Here is a 20,772-nt window from a genome sequence, read left to right on the forward strand (position 1 = left end):
CCACTGTCCACTGTTCCTGACCAGGGCAACTGAGCAGTACCCCCAGAGTGGTGGGAGGCTGGTCCTGGAGAGGAGCTCAGGAGGGGAGGGCAAGGTGACCTCCCTGGGGATAAGTCACTGCACCCCAGCATGTGGTCAGCTGGCTTGGGGAAGAAGGACATGGTCACCCCTGGCCCTCAGCCACTTCCAGCTGCCCATACTCCTCCCTAGGGTGGCCATCCTTGCCTGGATACACAGCCCTAGGCACCAGCTCCTTCTCCCAGGGAGGATGACAGTTGTCCCCAGGGCTAAGCCACTTCCCTCGCCCTGGAGGGAACTGGAGGGACAGAAGCTCTGGGTACTTTAGGCTGGGAAGTCAAGTAGAGCCCATGTCCCTGAATACTGAGGCCCCACCTGTCCCACAGGTGTGTTTGTTGGACCCGTCTCAGGTTTCATAAGAAATGACAATTAGTTGTGAACAGTTAAATATCAGGAGGGAGTTTCCATTGTGGCTTAGAAGTAACAAACCCAACTAGCATCCATGAGGACACAGGTTCAATGCCTGGCCCTGCTCAGTGGGTTAAGGATCTTGTGTTGCTGTGAGCTGTGGTTTAGGTCACAGACGTGGCTCAGATCTGGTGTGGCTGTGACTGTGGCATAGGTTGGCAGCTGCAGTTCTGATTCAACCCCTAGCCTAAGAACTTCACTATGCCACTATGGGCGTGGCCCTAAAAAGACAGACAATAATAATAAAATAAAAATTCAGGGGGTTTTAGAAGTTTCCCCTGTGGTACAGCAGGATTGGCGTCTGGATTACTGGGATGCAGGTTTGATCCCTAGCTCAGTGCAGTGGGTTAAGGATCCGGCATTACCACAGGTGCAGTGTAGGTCACAACTGCAGCTTGGATCTGATCCCTTGCCCGGGAACTCCACATGCCACAGGGTGGCTGAAAAAATGAAAAAATAAAAATCAGGAGATTTTATTTAAGAGCTTAGATGTTCAATTTATCTTGAGAAATCAGAAGTTCTAGTGTCACCGGGCCACATGCCTGTCCACTGAGGACGGGGGCAGAGGACAGTGGCCCCTTATAGCAGACACGCCCAGGTGTGCGCCCTTGGGCCTTACCTACCTGGCCCTGACAGCAGTCAAGTTTGGCACGTCAGTACCCATATCTGTTTCCTAGGGCCACTGTAACAAATTCCCACAGAGTCGGTGGCTTAACAACTTTATTCTGCCATGAAGCTCCATATTAAGGTGTCGCCAGGACCCCAATTCCTCCGGAGGCTCTAGGGGAGAGTCCCTCCTTGCCTCTTCTGCTTTCCGGCGGCTCTAAGTATTCCTTGCTTGTGGCAGCAGCACGCAGTCTGCAACTCCAGCTTCGCACCCCTTCTCTTTGGGTCATTCTCCCCTAAGGACTCTTGTCATGGGGTTTATGGTCCACCCAGATAATTCGGGATGCCACACCTCAAGATCCTTAACTACATCTCCAAAGGCGCCTTTTCCCAATAAGCTTACATGTGCGATTGCCAGGGATTTGACCTGGCTCTAGATCTTTGGGGGGCCACCGTTCAACCCGCTTCAGGCTTCAGTTACCTTCTCTGTAAAATGGGGATGGTCATAATAGCACCTGCTTTGCAGGCTGAGGAGGGTTCAATGAGTTAGCATAGCTCCTGGGATGTATTACATATGACTAGTGCTATTCCTAAACTAAAGAGGGAAAGAGCCACCCCTTGCGAAGGCTAGAGCCAGTGGGGGAACAGGACATGTCCCTGGCTGGTGCCCGGGGAACATGTGCCTCAGGCAGCTGCCAACAACCTCTCCTCCCTCACCTCCCACAGACAACGGCCCTGTGGGCAAGCGGCGCACAGGCACAGCCACCGTGTTTGTCACCGTCCTGGATGTGAATGACAACCGGCCCATTTTTCTGCAGAGCAGCTACGAGGCCAGTGTCCCCGAGGACATCCCTGAGGGCCACAGCATCGTGCAGGCAAGTGGCCTGCCAGGGGCAGGCACAGGGCGCACATGCCCAGGGGCAACGCGGCAGGATGGGATGGAAGCAGGAGAGGGTCCAGCTGCTGCTCCAGAGGTGGCTATGGCAAAAAGGGGACCCAGGCTCTCTGCTCCCTCCAGGGGAGAGCAGGCCTCCTGCTTATGTAGCCAAGGGTGGGTCCTAGCTCCCCAAAAAACAGAAGACAGGCCTTGGCTCCCCCTCTCCTCCCTCCTTCCCCCACAGTGCTCTTCCCATCCCCCCTGCACCCAGAAGGGCTTTGGGGCGGGGAAGGGGGGGGGGGAAGAAGTTGAGGAGAGTGAGCCAGGGCCCAGCGAGGCCCAGAACAGAGCTGCTTTCACAGGGCTCTTGGCCGAAGCTCTCCTCTCAAAATAAACAGGCACAAAAAGAAAGGGTTCCTTTGCCCTAGGAGCAAGGGCGACAGCTTTGGGGCTCGAGGGAGGAAGGGGAGGACCTGGTGCCTGGCCCAGCCCTCCCCCTGGAGGCCGCAGTTGCTGGGAGGGGAGGAAGGCTGGGCAGAAATTACCCTCTTCACCAGCTGCTGGGTTTCCAACTTGGAGGCTGAGCCAAACACAGCAAATCTAGGCCTGCCCGCTGGGGCCAGCTCCCAAGCTTGGGAGGGACAGAGCAGGGGGTGCAGGGAGTGTACCTACCTCCCTGTATCAGGGCAAGGCTCAGGGCAGGACAGGGGCCAGGAGCGGGGCGCTGACTCTTATAGGTGCCCAGAGTCCAGGAAGCCATGGGCCTTTGCCAGGGTCGGGGCTGGTTCTAGGAGAAGTTCCTTCCTCCTGAGCCTCAGCTCCCAGGGACTTAGAGACACTGCCACCACCACCACCCACCAAGCTATGGGGCACCTCTCCCCTAGCCTAAAACCTAATACCTGCCACCCCAGCTCACACAGGGCTCCCGGGACCAACCTGGGGAAGTAGCTGGGGGGTATGGCAGGACTTCTGAAAGCCCCTTCTCCCTCCCCCTCCCCCCAGATTTTTCTTCTTCAGGCCTGGGGCAGCCTTACTGCCCCTCCCCCCATGACACCAAGTGCCAGGCAGAGCCCTCTGGCCAGCAGGTGGCGGGCTGACTGACTACAGGCAGAATTCAGCCTGGATGGAAGGTCTCAGGGAGACCTGGGGAGGGACAAACCAGGACGAGTTACTAAGCTGGAAGGGAGAGGGGAACAAGGTACTGCGGGAGGAGGCCTTCCCCGCTTTCTAAACCCCAAAAATTGGTTTCTGTTTACACAGCAGTTCTCAGACCAGAATCCTAAAGCCCGTTAAGTAATATAGGCAGCCCCGATTCTCTGTCTCTCGGGGAGAAATTCAGGCGCTGGCGATTTCACCAAGGCCCCGGAAATAAGTTTCTGGTCCAGATGGACTCACTCTTTGACGTCAGACTGTCCAACAGGCCTGCTTGGCGAGAGAGCTTCTCTGGAGGGGTGTCTGAGGGAAGAAGGGGACTCCCCAAGGACTAGACGGGGCCACCCTTCCCTCAGTGACAGGCCCCCTAGTTGTGTGCCCAGAGCAGATGAGGCAGAGTGAGGGGCTAGACGGTTCTGCTTTCTGGGAGCTTCCAAGCTCATAGGAAGGGGGAGCACAGGCAGGGATGACCCACCCTGCTGAGAGGAAGTGAGCCTCGTCCTCCCTTGGTTTCAGGCAGGAGGTGGCTTCAGCTGGAGAGCAAAGACGGCTTCCCGGAGGGGATACCAAGTGAGGCATAAGCCGTAGCTAGGAGAGGACAGGTTTTTCAGTGTGTGCTGGGTCAAGATGAAGCTAGAAGGGTTGTTCTCAGTCAGTTCCTAGTGGACACCAAACACCACACCAAGAAGCTCTGGCTTATTCCAGCACTAGGGAGCCAGTGAAGGTTTAGAAGTGGCAAAAATGGAGTTCACGCTTTGAGGAAGTTCGGCTCGCTACACTGTTGGTCATAGCAGGGTAGGGTAAAACAGCCCCCAGGGGTGGGGTCCAAAGCGACCCTGGCCCAATGACTTGCTGGGGCAGGATATGTGCAGCTCAGATGCCTCTGCCCACTCCCCAGACTGGGGACCCAACCAGAATGTTTAGCCCCAGCCTTGTGAGGAGAGGTTGGCATCTGGGGATTCTGAGAGGCCCACCGGGGATCACTTTAACAGTAGCCAGTCAATGAAGCAGTTGCAAAAATGCAGAGAGCACACCTTGTGTGGTCCAGGGCCTATAGCTGTCCTGGAGAGATCTGAACCATCCCCCATTGGAAGGAAGGCCACCTCCTTCCCTGGGTGAGGATAGAGCCACTGTGATGTGTCTTTAGAGCCCAGATAGCATCACCTCCAGCTGCTGACAGAGCCTCCTCCTGCTCTGATACAGCACTGTTCCCAGCTCCTGCAAGAGCTTCTTAACTCATACCTGGCCCCTCCACATCCATCCTGGTGCAGGTGCACTGGGGGAGGGTGCACGCCAAGGTGACAGCCAAGACTGTGATTGGCTGAATGGTATTGAGAGCCTCCCGCTTGTCCCTCCTCCCATCAGGCACCCAGCCTCTGATCCACCACAAGGGTGCTGGCTGCTCCCGTGGATCGCAGGCGAGTGCTGGCAGGGCCCAGGAAGTCCGAGGAGAGGAGTCCCTGGGTTTCCTTTCGCCTTGGGCACCAAGTTGGCACAGAGGGCAGGGCATTCCCATGCCGCCAGTGAGGATTGAGTATTTCACTTGGCTGGAGGGACTCTTTGGCCATTTAACAGCTCACACTGGAATCTGAGCTGGGCTTTGGCACCTGGAGGGTAGGTAGGGCTTCTGTTGGGAAGCAAGAGCACTTCTTCCTAGAGATGGTTGGAGCCTGGCTGTTAGAGAGGGGCCCTGGGAGCCCCAGGTTCCTACCATCAGAGCCCTGAGCCAAGGGTTCTGATGGCTGCAGGTGCCTAGTGGTTGGTCCAACAGTCTTCCATCAGGCAGCAGCTAGAGAGTCTGCAGGGAGAGGCCATGGGCTTGGGCACCCTGGGAGCCAGCGTGTGGCCCCTGTTGTTTGGGCCACTGTCCTGCAGCCGGTGGCGCCAGGTTCCTTCCTAGGTAGTAGGGCCTGCGGGTGGATCCTGGAGCAGGGGGATTCCCCCCATCACATCTTGGTAGATTCTGTGCAGTCGCAGTCGTGGTTGTCACCCTGGGCCGGCAGGGGGCGCCGAGGGGCAGGTCGGCCTCGGCGGAAGCTGTGCAGGGACAGGGAGCGACGCAGCGAGCTCAGGCGCTTCCAGAGCCGAAGCTGGGGTTCGCTGGGACTCCCGGGGTGGTGGGGCATGCACTCACGGGCCCGGCGGCGGCGGGGGTCCAGCGCGGCGGGCTTGCAGAGGGTCATGAAGAGCAGGCAGGTGGCCAGCAGGAGGAAGATGCAGGCTAGGGCAATGAGCACGGGAAGAGGGTACACCACCTCGGAGGGGCTCACCTGAGTGGCAGGAGCTGTGAGGAAGGTGAAGGGGCTGGGGCCCTCTGAGCTCATGGCTCCTGCGAAAGGAATGGGACAGAAGCAAATTAGCTGGACTCGAGATTGGGGAGGGAGGGGACTTTGATGGGCACTGGGCACTGCCAGATGGCATTGTGGTCATTTTACAGGTTAGAACAGTGAGTCTCAGAGAGGGCACAAGTCTAAGATCCCACAGTGGGAAAGTGATGGAGCTGGGAATAAACGCCCATCCTCTTTCTGCTACACCTCCTACCCACCCTACCACGGAGACAGGAAGTTAATGCCTTCAGGCATTTTAAACTCAATTCTCATGAATTACAATAGAGTCTTAGACCTGAAAACCCAACTCTAAGACCAACTCCGTCACTAATATCTTGCTCTCTGACCAGGAGTGAGTCATTGATTATAGGAGGCTGCAGTGGACTAGGACCCTAGCAATTATCTAATGCCAAGGCTGGAAACTGAGGACCCACCAATGTGTTTTGTTGGGTTCTTGTGGTGTTTTTATAAATTTAAATTAATTATGGATTTAAAAAAAACCACAAACAAAAAAAGATTTCACACAAATATCTGAACATCTGGCTTCTCTTGAAATTTCCAGACTATCAACACTGGCAACCTGGGGCCAGCTGCTGCCTGGTATCCAATGGCCAGGGGCTGAGCAGCAGCTGCCCCCTTTAGGCAGGTCACTGGCCCCAGCTCACTGTGCACACACACCCTCAGCAGCCCCCCTGCATGCCTTTGTCACCTGCCTGGCCCCATGGGCATTCCTGTTGGTGCTGCCTAAGGAACCTGCTCCCATGACAGGCGGGGAAATTGAACCCCAAATAAAGGAAGGCCAAGCCCAAGGCCATACTGTGAGCCAGTGGCCAAGCTAGGACCAGAACCAGGTTTCCTGACTCCTGGCCTGGTGGCCTTGCCACCACACTGGCTCTCAACCTTCTCCCAGGATTCCCTGAGCAGCTCTGAGACAGCAGCTCTGCGACCAGGTGGGAAATAACTCACAGGGAGCCACCAAGTTGACAAAGTGGGGCTGGAAGCCCCCAGACACAGTCACCTGTTATCACCTAGGATCATCCCACTAGAGGGAGCACAGCAGATGGTCCCCGTAGCTGGAGAATCAGACTGAGCTTTTGGTTGCAAATTAAAATGCTTACAGAGTCCAGCAGGTGGGTAATGTGTGACCCACAGGACAGGTGGTCAGGTCTACCTGGAGAGCCCTCTTAGGGAGGCAGAGGGGCTTCAGCCCACTGGTGGAAATGCCAGAAATGTCAGAAGACAGGCCAGTGTGGTCCCTCTTCCAGGTTCCCAAGAGAAGGCGGAAATCTGGATATTTTTATTTACGCACATATTTCTGATGTTTAAATATTGGCCACTAATTCAAACTTGGTTGAGAGAGAAAAACTAAAACACTGCCAAGGCCAAACACATTTGATTCCAAAAAAAAACATCAAAATGAATTTTCAAATATTTAAAATACTACAAGCAGGCCAAACAAAACACCCAAGGAGACCACATCCAGCTTGCAGGCCAGCATTTGTGATCTTTGCTTTCTGCAAACGCAGGACAGGAAATCCAAAATGGGGTCTAATAAGAAATAATCACTGATTTCTCTTTGACCTTGGAGACGTTCGTGACCCTAGAGAGTGACAGATTTCCCTCTTTTTCCCAACTGGCACTGTAGTCTAACGCATACACTGTCAAGTTCTAACACCAAGACTAGGCAGGAGGAAGGGCTTCAGGTCACGCCACTGAGGCTCTGAGTGTGGGCAGCAGGGTCCAAGATGAAGTGAGAAGAGAGGGGCTGCCCAGCCCCCACCCTTTGGAGCCCCCATCCCCACCCCGGGCACTCACCAGCCACTGCGGGACCGAATTCCTGGCTCCTTGCGCCCAACCTCCTTCTGCCTGCAACCTGCCCTGTGCCCAGCGATGGAGGGCGTCCAGTACACCCCAACCCCTCCCACCCAGTCCCCACCACCACTCCTTCCAGCATTTCCAGGCAGAGCATGACCCCTCCCAGCTCCCAGATGGAAACTTTGATGCCCATCTAGCTGCCCGGGGCCTCCGCCTCTCAGGCGTCAGGCTAGGCCATGTGTGGATTGGCCCTTCCTTGAATCTAAGCACAGAGGAGGGAATGGGTGTGCCCACGGCTGTGTCCCATGGGGAGAAAACTGACCGTCCCTCTATCCTACCCTAGGCAGTGCTTGGCTGCGAGTAAGAAAAGGGCAGTCTGAAGTGTGAGAAGTCTCGGGCCTGTGAGTCCTAATGTTATTTCAAGTCCTTCACACGGATCTGGAGACCTTACGGGGATAGCAAAGCAGGTCCTTGGGGAAGCGCCTTAAAAATAGACAAGTACGAAGTTCCCATTGTGGCTCAGCAGTAGTGAACCTGGCTAGTATCCATGGGGACGTGGGTTCCATCCCTGGCCTCACTCAGTTGGGTTAAAGATCCTGCATTGCCATGGGCTGTGGTGTAGGTTGCAGATGAGGCTTGGATCCTGTTGCTGTGGCTCTGGTGTAGGCCTGCGGCTACAACTCCGATTGGACCCCCTAGCCTGGGAACCTCCATGTGCCATGGGTGCGGCCTTACAAAGACCAAAAAAAAAAAGATAAGTGAGGCTATAATTAGCATTTGAGTCTTTCCCTTTGAAGCAAGACATCCAAAGTATTTGAAAACCTCAAGCCATCCTCCCTGGGATGCACAGCAAAGCCAGCCGCCATGGCCCCTTGATTCCCCCTCTGACCAGCCGACAGGGGCCAGCTGGCTCTAGGGAAAGGCCACCATCAGACCAAGGCTAGGAATGATCTTGACAGCAGCCGAAGGTCTCCCTGTCCGCTGGAGCCCAAGCCCTTCGGCAGGCCCTGCTCTAAACATATCTCTGCAGGCTCAGTCTAGAACCTTCTTTCTTCATTCACCGCTCCATAGAGCAGGGCCTGCTGTGAGCAGAGGGGACTGACCTCAGCCCTTCTTTCTGTATGGCCTCAACCTAAGCCCTGGTTCCCCCCCACCCCCCGACCCCAGGCCTTGTTTCCACTCTCCATAAACGCAGAGGGATTCCCCCAAGCCTGAGCACACCTCATATTCTCCCCAGCATACCCCAGCAAGGGTGTGGTCCCCTTCCTACAGTCCCCCAGCACTGACCTCCGAGCCAGCCCTCAGCAGTCCCCAGCTGGGTGGAGAGGTCTTCTTGGCTGTCCACGGGAGGCCCCAGAAGCACCGGGTGTCCCTGGAACCCCCGCCTGCCCTGGGCTCTGCCTTGCCCTGTGCCCCTCCGTCAGCCAGGCAGAGTGGCCTTCGCCCTCGCTCTCCAGCCAGACCCAGCTTTGTCTGGAAGGGTTTGGGCCCTGCCTTGGGGGAGGAGGCAGCCAGGAGGGTAGGGATGGCAACTGGGCTGGGAAGAGAGAGAGGCGAGCCTTGCAGAAGAGTGGGGAGCTCCTGAGCCTTCCCACGGGGCCTCACTCCAGCCTGTCTCCTTGGCGCCTTCTGCTGGGCTGGGGCACTGTGGGGGGACGCAGGGGGAGGGTTTCGCTGCCTCTATACCCAGGCCTCTCACCTTCCCCTGCTGGACCTTTGAATGGTATGGTCGAGGGGCAACCGGCGGGGTTGCTATTCAGTGCCTGCCAGCCTCCAGGTTACCGGGGAGAGGGGCTACAAGCCACGCAGCGGGAGGGGAACAGGCAGAGAGATGGGCCCTGGCAGCCCCCAGACCCCCTCCCCTCCCCTCCCCTCCAGGCCTCTCCCTCAGCTTCCCAGAAAAGCACCTTCCCTTTGAGAGTGTCTGGCTGCAGAGCTGAGGGAGAGAGGCATTTTCAAAGGCCAGAGAGATCACAGGGCAGAAAGCACAGGACTGAGAGACTCCTTGGACTGTGCTCCTTGTAGTTTGGGTGGGCCCTTGGAGACCCTCCAGACAGTGGCTCTCTGCACACACAGACACACACACACACACAGACACACAGACACACACACACACACACACACACACACCCCTCCCCCAGCCTCCTTTCTTCCCGGAAGCCAAGGCTTCCCTGGCAACCAGCTGTCTGCTTAAGAGCCTAAGTCTTAAGCAGCTTTCTCATCAAGGACCCCAAGCTCCCAGAAATAGAACGCAGGTGGAGAAGGGTCGTGGCTCTGCCCAAGACCTGAGCCTGGGGTCCACCCGCTTTTGTGGAGCCCTAGTTTTTGGTATTTAGCTCCTCCCTCCTGCCCTCAGCCCTTGACAGCAAAAGAAGCATCCTCTGCATGGCCCCAAAGGGACAGGAGCCTTCCTAGGATTGTCAGGACTGAGGGGTCATCTCATCCAGCCCCTGGTCTCGCAGAGAGTGAAACGAGGTCCAGAGAGGTGTGACCTGGCCAGGGTCACCCAGCAAGTTAGTGATGGGGGATTTAGTGCTTTCCCCGAAAAGGGTGGGCTGGCATGGGCAGCAGGCATCGGGTGCTGAACAGCACCAGCCTAAAGGGGTTCCCAGTGCCCAGAGCTCCCACTGGGATTCCTGCCTCTTACTTCCCACCCTTCAGTGAACCTTACTTTCCTTCACTTTCTCTTCCCAAGCTGACTGCACACCTCATAGGTGGGCTCCATTTTTCTGAGACAGCAGGAAGCAAAACCCCCAGGGTCGGAGTTCCTATTGTGGCTTAGTGGCAATGAACCAGATTAGTATCCATGAGGATGCAGGTTCGATCCCAGGCCTCGCTCAGTGGGTTAAGGACCCTGTGTTGCCGTGAGCTGTGGTATAGGTCACAGACAGAGCTCAGATTCAGCATTGCTGTGGCATAGGCTGGCAGCTGCAGCTCTGATTCAACCTTTAGCCTGGGAACTTCCATATGCTGTAGGTGTGGCCCTAAAAAGCAAAAAAAAAAAAACCAAAAAACCCTCCCAGGGTAGTGCTGGCTGCAGGCTGCCAGGGGAGGGAGACATATCCAGGAAGTCCATCATTGATGGAGATACTCAAGGGGCATCCACTGGACAGCTTGGCCCTCTCCCCTGTCCTGATGCCTTCCAGACCCGGACTGTTGAACCTACCCCACTCCATCCCTCCACTTTCTAGCTCTTCAGACTTCTTATGGGAGGGAAGAAGAGCCCCACAGCAAGGGCTCCAATAGACATCAAGAGGGCCTCCCAGGAAAAGGTGGCATATCTCATAATGTCCAACCTCCAACATCCATCTCTGCACCAGGCACCAGACAAGATGCTTTGCAGAGACTATTTTCAACCTTCCCATAAACACTGCAGGGTTGGTGATCACAGTACCTAAGGGCTCAGGGGGTTTACGTATCCACGGCCGCAAAGCCAGTGACAAAGCCAGGACTCATGCCTGATCCAGATCTCCCATTCCTCTACACCAACATACTTCCCCTCCTTCCCACCATCAACACCCTTTTCAAAATCCTTAGACACACTTATACCATGGAGTTGAAGTGATTGGCGGAGACAAGAAGGCAAATCCATCCTGCTGTGGTACAGGCCGACAGCTGCAGCTCCGATTAGACCCCTGGCCTGGGAACTTTCATATGCTGTGGGTGCAGCCCTAAAAAGAAGGGGAAAAAGGGCAAATCCAGAATACGTGGGAGGGTCCCAGGCGTAATGAAGTAAGTCACAGGTGCCATGGCCCCGTGGGAGCCTTTCCAGTGATGCAGGCCTGGGCCTCTTTCCGCATCGGCTTGCAGCATGATCTCCACTCCTTTCCAGTACCTGGCGAGTAAAGGAGTATTCAGGGCTCAGCTTGAAAGGACACATCACAGGGCCGGCTGTGGCTCTGCTCAGACTCTGTAAAAAGGGCTAAGCACCTGGCAGTGTCAGAGCAAGAAAAACACACCCCCAAGTCCCACCAAAAGCTGAAGCTGGAACGGCACTGGAGTGGTTGTGTGTGAATGGATATGGACCATCCTTGGGTGCTGGGGTTTCTGGGTTTCCACAAACAGGCTGTTAACAGTATTCAGTGCCTGGCTAGGAGCCACTGTGGCCAGAATAGCTTCAGACCAAGGAAGTGTGGACAAGAAACAGCCATGCCATCCAGCCACCCGGGGCGAGGCTCCTGGAATGTCCTGACACTGAAAGAAGGAACTGTGGAGGAATGGGCTGAGCTGGTCAGGCCTGGACCCAGAGAGCTGCAGTGCCATCCCCCACCTTCTCCCCCATGCTCCCCAAGAACCTGGAGGAGGGTCAGGGAGCAGAGTGGGCAAGTGCTCCAGCACAGACAGGGCAGCAAGGGGCCATCCACAGTCACGTGTCCTCATGGGGGATGAGAAAGACAGGCGTGTCCCTCTCCCACACCCCCAGCCTTGTGGGAAGCCTCATTGAGCAGAACAAGCTGAGGGTGGCGCGAGGGAAGAGGAGGGGCTCCACAAACACGTTCTCTGCCAGTGGGTGGAATTTGAGGAGTAACTGCATGTCTTGTTCTCCCTCAGCTAAAAGCCACAGACGCAGACGAGGGCGAGTTTGGACGTGTGTGGTACCGCATCCTTCATGGTGAGTAGGCTGCCCTGGGATTGGGCCAGCCCCCCTGCCCTGGAGGTAGCAGAGCTTCTCTAGGCTGCCAAGAGTCTGGGCGGTGGGGCCAAGGAAGCCCCAAGTGTTGTACACACGGGTGGGTCAGAGGAAGGAAATGGGAATATTCTCCAATCATTTGCACCGGGTTGGTTAGTATTTTAAGTGAGGATGCTGCATTTGGTTGCTACACTCCTGCCATGACCCATGGAGGGATATCGCACTGACAGAGGGGTACTTGGGGACCAGGGCAGCCCCCAGCAGCGAGCTCCACTGAGGCTGTGTCATTGGCTCAACATGTGTTGTGTGCCCATCCCTGAACCAATCACTATGGTCTTGGACACTAGGACAGCCCCCCAGTGAACTCCCCCGAATGAGGCACATTGGGCCAACTAGAATCATGGGGCCAGGCCTCAACCAGTCACTATGGCCAAAGGCTCAAATATGCTGATCTGCTCGCTCCTGGAATCAGGATTGGAATCACCCCCATGCAAAGCACGTGGACTAAGACTGGAGGCAGGTGGATCCCCAAAGGAAAATCAGGGTCTGTTACCAGAAGATGAAGGAAGGAGTGCTTCCCCACTAAGCCCCCAACAGAGGATTTGATTTGAATTATTTTCATAGTAATGCTGTAGATTCTTTTGAAATACTGAATCCACTGACACTCCTGGGTATGAGGGTCTCAGGGGACCTCCATGCTTCCCACAAGGGAGGCACAGAGTGAGCTTCTGCCTCCTCCCTCAGATCCTGCCAGGCCAGGGCAGCATGAAGCAGAAGCCTCTGTGCCACTTGGGGCTTCAGCCATGCTCCCAAGGCCTCCAGGCAGGGTCTGCATTCTGGAGGTCTGGGCTCCCCACTTTCCCTCTTCCCCATGATCTCATGAGCATCCTGCCCCAGGGCAGAGCCCATGCGTGTCATCTCCTCCACACAGGTAACCAGGGCAACAACTTCCGGATCCATGTCAGCAATGGGCTCCTAATGCGAGGGCCCCGGCCCCTGGACCGGGAGCGGAACTCGTCCCACGTTCTGATCGTGGAGGCCTACAACCACGACCTGGGCCCCATGCGGAGCTCCGTCAGGGTGAGGCCCAGGGTGCTGGCGCTGGCGCTGGGGGAGCGGGGGTGCTGGGGAAGCTCATTGTGAAGCCCTGCATCTTGTTCCACACTGAACTCAGGGATGGGCCAAAGACTCAGGTGGACCACAGATGGTCACCAGTTGGGGCTCCGGGAGGGCAGGGCCACCCCTAGTTGAGATGCCGAATGACACCTGGAGCTCGGTAGGGTGGGCGGTGCCACGGGCTTAGCCCAGCCTGGGATCTTGCATGTGTCCTGCTCTGAGCCTCAGTTTTTCCAGATGGGGAAAGGGGTTAGGGATTCTGCTGTCTGTTCTAGAGGATGAGGCGTCCTCACTCCACTAGCGCCTGGGGTCCACACAACTCTCTAGGGTGGTCCAAGGAGGGCTCACATACATGATCTTGGAGACGGAGATGTTGCCAACTTCATTCTAAAAATGAGGATCCCGGGGCACACAGAGGTCCACAGTGATAGAACCAGGACTTGAGCCCAGGTCTTGTGAGTCCAAGTCCAATCTTCTTTCCATTGAAAGTGCCCCCAAATAGTCCAGTCATCCCTCCTCACTGCTTCATCAGATGGATTCTTTTCTGCCCACCCTCACTCACCCCAGGCCTCTTCCCGATGCAGCTGAAGTCAAATCAACCTTAATCTTCTCAAATGGTCACACACACGCAGCCATGGATTCCACTAGCTAGGCCAGTTGATGGGCGCTCCTGCCCTGTGGCAGGGGAATGACAGAGATGAATGAGGTTACCTTTAAGGTCACCCCCACCCTACCCCCCTGCACACTCAGCAGCTCACAGCTCCTTCCCCTTAACCAGGTGGAAAATGAGTCAGACTCTAGAGCTGAAGAGTAGGAGGGAGATGGGAGAAGTTGGGGTGGGGAGCAAGCAGGGACTTTTACTCAGAACCGAGCGGGGCAGCATCACCTTCTCTTATCAGCCCCATCTCCACCCCGCTATTTCCCTCAGGCTGGAAACAATGAACAGAAGCTGACTGGGGGGACCATCATGACGGAGGGTGCTAGGGAGCGGGTGACTCAGCCTTGGCCCATCTCTTGCTGTTGCCCCCACAGCTTTGCTCCTGGAACAGATGGGAAGGAAACCTGGGTCCTTGCCGCTGCCCCTCTGAGTGACATCTACCAGATGGAGATGGCTGAGGGGGTCTGGTCCCTTGGGTTTTTGTACTTTGGGGCTGCTTGGAAAGTAGCAGGACCCGGGTGACTGAGGGTCAGACAATTACCCAGATATGCACAGGAGTAGCCCCACACAGCCACACTCACCTGCACAACTGCAGATTCCTTATTCAATCCACTTACTCATGCGCTGATCGGTGCACCCATGTCAGAGCCTGCCCTTTGTGGTACCAGCTTAAGGCCACAGGGGGACTGACATCGGTGTAGCTTGGGGTGGCTCCCTAGACTTCAAGCTGCCTAACCACAGCCTTCCTTGGCCCCACACACCAATTCCACTCACCACCCTCCCAGGAGCAAGACCTCCAGCATTGTAGCTACAAACCTTTTTAAACAAAATGGCATGCAGCAGCCCACGTATAGTGTAAAGAAAAGAATGAAGCTAGGCAATGCCGATCGGTGCAGGGGTGGGACATCCAGAGCCACCTCTGCTCGGCCACCCTCCTTTCTCCTCTCCCCATGAACCCTGAGAAATGTGAAACCCCCACATACTCCTTCTTCCGTGCCAGGCACTTTTCTAAGTACCTCGTGTGCCTGAGTTCATTTAATCCTCATGCTGGCATTGTGAGGTAGGCCCTGCTATGATGCCCATTTCATAGATGAAGAGATTGAGGCAAAGAGGGCTTGGCCAACATGTTTAGGGTCACACGGCAGTAAGGGTAGACAGAGCCAGGCGTCACACCCAGGCAGTTATTAGCTCAGGTCTGTTCTCTGAACCACTACCCCACGCTGCCTCACAGAAGGTTCCAGGGCACAGAGATGCCTTATCCCCAAAGAAGAGTCATTTTAAGGTGAGAATTTGCTTGCTGGTCCTCAGGGCTAGAACTCAGTGGCCCTTATACTGCAGAGCTCTCATGGCCCTGGGCCCCAGGAAAGCCAGGCATCCTCCTGCAGACAGTGTGGGGGCTCCAGCCTTGCCCTGGACACACTTTTCCAGCAGCAGCAGAGCTGGCTTGTAGGGGCCATCCACATTTTCTAGTCTCTGTTTCAGAGAACAGGACAACACCCATGAGGGTCCAGGGAGCAGGGTGTGAAATGCTGGAGACCGGGAGCCACCTGTACACACTGCGCACGTGCACACTCATGCACGTCCCCTCCCTCGTCCCCGCTGGAGGACACAGCACTGGACAGAAAGTAGGGCTGGTTCTCCAGGGAGCCCAGTCGCTCAGTTGCTGAGCCCTCCTGCTCAGCAAGAACTTGGCAGACCTGAGTGTTTCCTGTACATCTGTGTCTCTCAGGTTTGCAAACCACACACCATCTTGCCTCCTGTCTCTGCTGCTAAAAACAAGGCTGAAACCAGCAAGAAGATAGTGGCGTGCAGCCAGCCTCATGGCGGACAGGCCACACCCAGGCTCCATGCTGCCTCCCTCCTCTTTTTGCCATACTGTCAGACTGGCCCTCCCCCCCCCCCCCATTGACTCTTGGAGGCCATTTGGACAAGTATAGTCCGGAAGGGGAAGGCTCCCAGTTTCGAAAGATGGCTGGGTAGTTTCTGTTTACAGCAAGAGAGTTCCTGAAATTCATCCATGCAAATTCCACCCCCCCACCCCCAACTCACCCACCCGACCCAGGATCTCCCAGCCAAGTTTTTGGTGAAACCAGACTTAGAAGGTTCCAGCTTGTGAGCAGCTGTGCTCTGGGGCGGACATGCTAGTTTGCATAGTGGGTTCTGGGTGTCTGGACATGAAAATTTGATGACCTATCAGGGCTCCCAGGGCCCCAAGAGCAGGAAAGTAGAGAAACCTTTACCCCCCCATAAGCTTGTCTTTCTCCTGGCTCTGCCACCCCTACTCACCTCCCAGTTTTCCCCTGGTCAGGCCACCATTTCCATTTCTACCAACAGAAGCCCCTTCACTTCTGTCCAGCTAATTCCCAGCTGACCCCAGAAGAGAAGCTGGGGCTGATCTGAGTGGCAGTGATCCATCAGAAACCAAATATTTGTGCTCTCAGGTGGGGCCCTCGTGTCACCGTCGGTGCTGGTGACCACGTGCGAAATCCAGGCTGTGCACCATTTCCCCGCCCCATTTGTGTCCTGCTCACTCTGCTGGCAAGCTCCTGCCAGCCCTGGCTCTGCTGGGCTGGAAGAGGGTGGTCTCGCCTGTTCCGAGGCCAGCTCATCCCCAGCCTAGAGCAAAGAGCAACAGGGTTACTAGGTTGGGAACCAAGAGAACCGCCACTCTCTTTCCAGCTCTCAGTGACGGTGAGGGCTAGGGCAAGTCCCCTCCCCACCTCCAGGCATCTCTCCCCTGATCTGGGAAAAGAGGCAGGAGCCCTGGGTCTCCCTGTGGCTCCTTGAGCACCACCACTCTGTGACTGTAACCCTCTCCCCACCGCTGGTCCTTCAGGACACAGCCCTGGTCCTGCTCATACCTGGGCCCAATCCTCCCATGCTCCTGTGTGTGTTGGGGTGTGGGGGTGCAGAAAAAGAAGGGTGGTAGTGCTAATGTAGCCATAAACATCTCTCTCCGTAAACATCTCTTAAATTGTCTTTGGTTTTGTTTGGTTTTTGTTTTGTTTTGTTTTGTTTTTTTGGTTATGTAAGACTTTTGCATTCATTAAAGGGAAATTAGAAAATGGAAATACGCAGTGATAAAAATTATGCCTAATGGCCATAATTCAGACATGAACATGTCTTGAGGGGGCTCTGCAGAAGCCAATCCTGAGACAAGGATTGGTGTGAAGGTGACTAGTAGGAAGTGTTCCCAGGAGAGGCCGGAAGGGGCGTGGGACCAGGAAGGAAAGGCAGCCAGCAGAGTGGAACACAGGAAACTGTGACTCAGTCCCACAGGGAGCTCTGGAGAGAGTCATGTCAGCTGCCCATCAGTCATTAGCCAGGGGCTGCCTTAGCCAGTGCAGGATGTAACTGCCAGGCCCTTCTGGCCCTCTGAGTGTCTTCTGGCTCCAGCAGAGGGAGTGGGTAGGGTGGGTAGGGTGGGCAAGATCAGTCCGCCACGAAGAGCTGCAGTGCTGAGTCCTGACAGTGAGGGCATCAGAGGAAGTGCGTGAGGGTCCGAAGGGCTCTGAGGACCAACAGCCTCTGCTACGACCAACTAATAACGTTTTCATGTCTATTCTCCCGGATGTGTCTTAATGTTTGACTGAGGTCCCTTTAAACGTTTCCAAGCACATTTTGCCTTCCTAACCCCCCTAGGAGGGGCGCAGGGTGTGAGCTGGTAAATCGATGTTATTGGTCCATAGCTGGGAACTCGGTAGCCCAAAAGTTTCCCTAAGTAGCCACAGGTTCCCATAGCATTCGTAGCAGAGCCAAGAGCAGGACAAGGTTTGTTCTCTAACAAATGATATTTGAGCACCTGCCATGGGTCAGGTACTGTGCCAGGTGGGGGAGGCAGGGGCGGGGGGACATGGACACCAACCAGGCAGCCCAGGGCCCTCCGTAGGGAGCTCACAGCTGGCCCAGGAGAGCAGTGAGCACACACGCAGGGCCAGGTGGGCCCAGCCCTGGGCTTCCCCGTTCTCCCCGCAACCCTGACCTTCCATCCCCGGCCCGGCCCCTCTAGGTGATAGTGTACGTGGAGGATGTCAACGACGAGGCCCCAGTGTTCACGCAGCAGCAGTACAGCCGCGTGGGGCTCCGAGAGACCGCAGGTATCGGCACGTCGGTCATCGTTGTCCGAGCCATGGACCGAGATACAGGTGAGACATCTCGGGAATCCGTTCCCCAGAGTGAGCCGCCCCCGCCCACCCGTCCTTCTCCTGCAGGGCCCATCATCCTTGGAAGCCCTCAGGCTCCCCCATTCAGTGGATCCCAGGCTGCAGAGGAGCGTCTAGGACAGTTTGGGTGGCACTGACACCAGATTCCCAGTCCTGGGAGGACTGGAGTCAGAGGCAGCTGCCCTGGCCTCTGGACAGAGAGAGGAGAGGTCACCAGCCTGGGAAGCCCAGATTTGTTATCCAAGCACTGGCAGCTCCTGGCTAGCCCTTAGCCAGGGGCAGGGCAGGGCCAGAAGAGGCCTGCTCCTCCAGCCACCGCGGCTCAGGGCCTGACACACACATGTCACACAAGAGGCAGTGTCCTGGTCTGTAGGGCAGCGGTCATCCCTGAAGGCAGCCTGGACCTTGTCAAAGGCCTCATGTCCTGGTGGTGACCACCGTGAGCAGTGCAAAATGAAGGTGAAAGGTGACCAGGTCCCTGTGGCCCTCTGGGGCCTGGCTATCTGAGCCTGTGGATATAGCCAGAAAGGACCTCTTCCCTGGGCTTTTTTTTTTTTTTTTTTTTTTTTGCTTTTTATGGCCATACCCACGGCATATGGAGGTTCCCAGGCTAGGGGTCCAATCAGACCTGCAACTGCTAGCCACAGCCACAGCCATAGCCACGCCAGATCTGAGCTGCCTCTGCAACCTACACCACAGCTCATGGCAATGCCAGATGCTTAACCCACTGAGCAAGGCCAGGGATCGAACCTGTGTCCTCATGGATCCTAGTCAGATTCATTTCCGCTGCGCCACAATGGGAACTCCTCCCAGGCCTCTTGTTTCCCAGCTCCTTCTCCTCTTTCATGTCAGCTGCTCTGGTGGCTCCCAACCCAGCACCCATCTGCATCCCCAGCTCCCCTGGGGCATGGGAGGGGGTAGAAGGAGAAATAGGTCCAGAAACCCCCAGATGAGTGTTTTCCTTTAAATGGCACATTTATACACTTCAGGGCATATACATGGCTGGGGGCCAATGGTTCAAGACCTTTTCTGGGTCAGGAATCTATTTGAGAAACTTTTAAGCTCTGAATCCCTCCCCAGAAAGAATGCATATCCAGAATTTTGCAAATAATTTCAAGGAAGTGTGAGATTTCCTGAGTGATATTTGCAACCATTCTCTTCCAAGTATGTGGACTTCTGCTAAAGAATCCCAACTCTAGCTCCTGGTTGAAGTGTGTATTCCAAGGCATGGGAATCTGGGGTAGAAGGAGTGGGGAGAAGAGAGAAAGGGGACACTGGCACGGGAACCCTTTGGCTGGAGGGACCAAATGAAGGCTCAGCCGCCTCTGAGGATGCTGATGCTTTTTAGATCAAAACCCCCACCCTCTCCTTGTCCAAATACCCAAGAAAGGGGCTTGAGCTTGAATTGGCAAGCCTCCAGGAACAGAACCAATCCCCTCTGGCCCATCACTCCTGTCAAGGCCAGGTCCAGAGGGGGTCAGCAGTGTATGCTGGGCCTTGCTGTCTTGATTTTGACCTCTTCCTCTGCAGTTTCTCTTGGGTCCATCTGACCCACAGTGGTACGGGATGGTACATGCTGGGTAGGTCAGTCAAGGCCGCTTGCCCTGTCCCTCAGGGACTGCAGTGGATGTGCTGGGGCACCTTGGAAAGCCACCCACCCCCAGCTGGGACCTCACGGCCTCTTGTGTCCTCTTGCAGGGGATGGTGGCCTGGTGAACTACCGCATCCTGTCAGGCGCGGAGGGAAAGTTCGAGATTGATGAGAGCACGGGGCTTGTTATCACCGTGGATTACCTGGACTATGAGACCAAGACCAGCTACCTGATGAATGTGTCTGCCACTGACCAGGCACCCCCCTTCAACCAGGGCTTCTGCAGCGTCTACATCACTCTGCTCAATGAGCTGGATGAGGCCGTGCAATTCTCTAATGCCTCCTACGAGGCTGCCATCTGGGAGAACCTGGCACTGGGCACCGAGATTGTGCGGGTCCAGGCCTACTCCATCGACAACCTCAACCAGATCACCTACCGCTTTGATGCCTACACCAGCGCTCAGGCCAAAGCCCTCTTTAAGATAGATGCTGTCACGGTGAGTGAGGCTGGAGACCAGCACAGCAGGGGCTCTCTCAGAGGGTGGGGAGCTCAACTCCTTTAAAGCCAGCCAGCATTTACTGAACTCCTTCTCTGTGCACACTACCCTTTTCTCTGTCATAAAGATAAATATCCCTTTAATACTTGGTAAGATAAAATTTATCCATAGGCAACCATGTGTCTTCCTGATATTAGACAGTGACAGCTGTGCAAGTCATGTTTCCCTTTTTACACTGGCTGTTAGGAAGCTCACGTATAAATTGAGCCCTTCACTGCAATAGCTAGCCTTAGCTGGTATCTGGTGCAGCACTGTCTTATCTACTGCCTGAATCTTACTCTTCCTTTTTTGCTTTAGTGTGTCTTCTTTTTTTTTTTTTTTTTTCCCCAGGGTCGCACTTGCAGCATATGAAAGTTCCCAGGCCACGGGTTGAATTGGAGCTACAGCTGCCAACCTACTCCATAGCCACAGTAACTCAAGATCTGAGCTGCATCTGTGACCTACACCGCAGCTCATAGCAACGCCAGATCCTTAACCCACAGAGTGAGGCCAGAAATCGAACCCACATACTCATGGATCCTAGTTGGATTCGTTACCACTGAGCCATGATGGGAACTCCCACTTTAGTGTGTCTTTTATCAGAATCCTTTCTTTGAATAGAAGCAAGGTAATAATCACTGCAGTGTGCCAGGCCTTGTCCCATAAAGATGAGGAAGACCCTTCCCAGCCCTCAGAGAACTTTCGGGCTAGGAGCAGAAGTGTGGGAATAATCAAGGAAGCGGATCAGAGCACTATGAAGGAAAGATGAAAAGCAGTACAGCAGAGGGGTGATGGAGCACCTCTAGGGCCCAAATA

General features: G+C 55.5%; 2 protein-coding genes across 7 annotated transcripts in view; one reads left to right on the forward strand and one right to left on the reverse strand.

Annotated features, from left to right (window-relative positions):
• The window catches only part of CDH23 (cadherin related 23), a 438,655-nt gene that overhangs the window by 334,567 nt on the left and 83,316 nt on the right, over nt 1–20,772 (forward strand). For all 6 annotated transcript variants that reach the window (XM_047759777.1, XM_047759776.1, XM_047759778.1 and 3 more), the window contains 5 exons: nt 1,819–1,967; nt 11,815–11,875; nt 12,825–12,973; nt 17,677–17,812; nt 19,529–19,917. In XM_047759777.1, coding sequence (XP_047615733.1) covers nt 1,819–1,967; nt 11,815–11,875; nt 12,825–12,973; nt 17,677–17,812; nt 19,529–19,917 — 884 coding nt within the window. The remainder of the gene's footprint in view (nt 1–1,818; nt 1,968–11,814; nt 11,876–12,824; nt 12,974–17,676; nt 17,813–19,528; nt 19,918–20,772) is intronic.
• Nucleotides 2,993–5,534, reverse strand: C15H10orf105 (chromosome 15 C10orf105 homolog). Its single transcript, XM_047759788.1, has one exon. The coding sequence runs from the start codon at nt 5,443–5,445 to the stop codon at nt 5,068–5,070; it is 378 nt and encodes a 125-aa protein (XP_047615744.1). The 5' UTR covers nt 5,446–5,534; the 3' UTR covers nt 2,993–5,067.

Source organism: Phacochoerus africanus, chromosome 15 (assembly GCF_016906955.1).
Source record: "Phacochoerus africanus isolate WHEZ1 chromosome 15, ROS_Pafr_v1, whole genome shotgun sequence".
Taxonomy (NCBI): Eukaryota; Metazoa; Chordata; class Mammalia; order Artiodactyla; family Suidae; genus Phacochoerus; species Phacochoerus africanus.

Coding starts and splice junctions, on each gene's coding strand:
- C15H10orf105 (XM_047759788.1), bottom strand. CDS start 5,445: ATGAGCTCAGAGGGCCCCAGCCCCTTCACCTTCCTCACAGCTCCTGCC.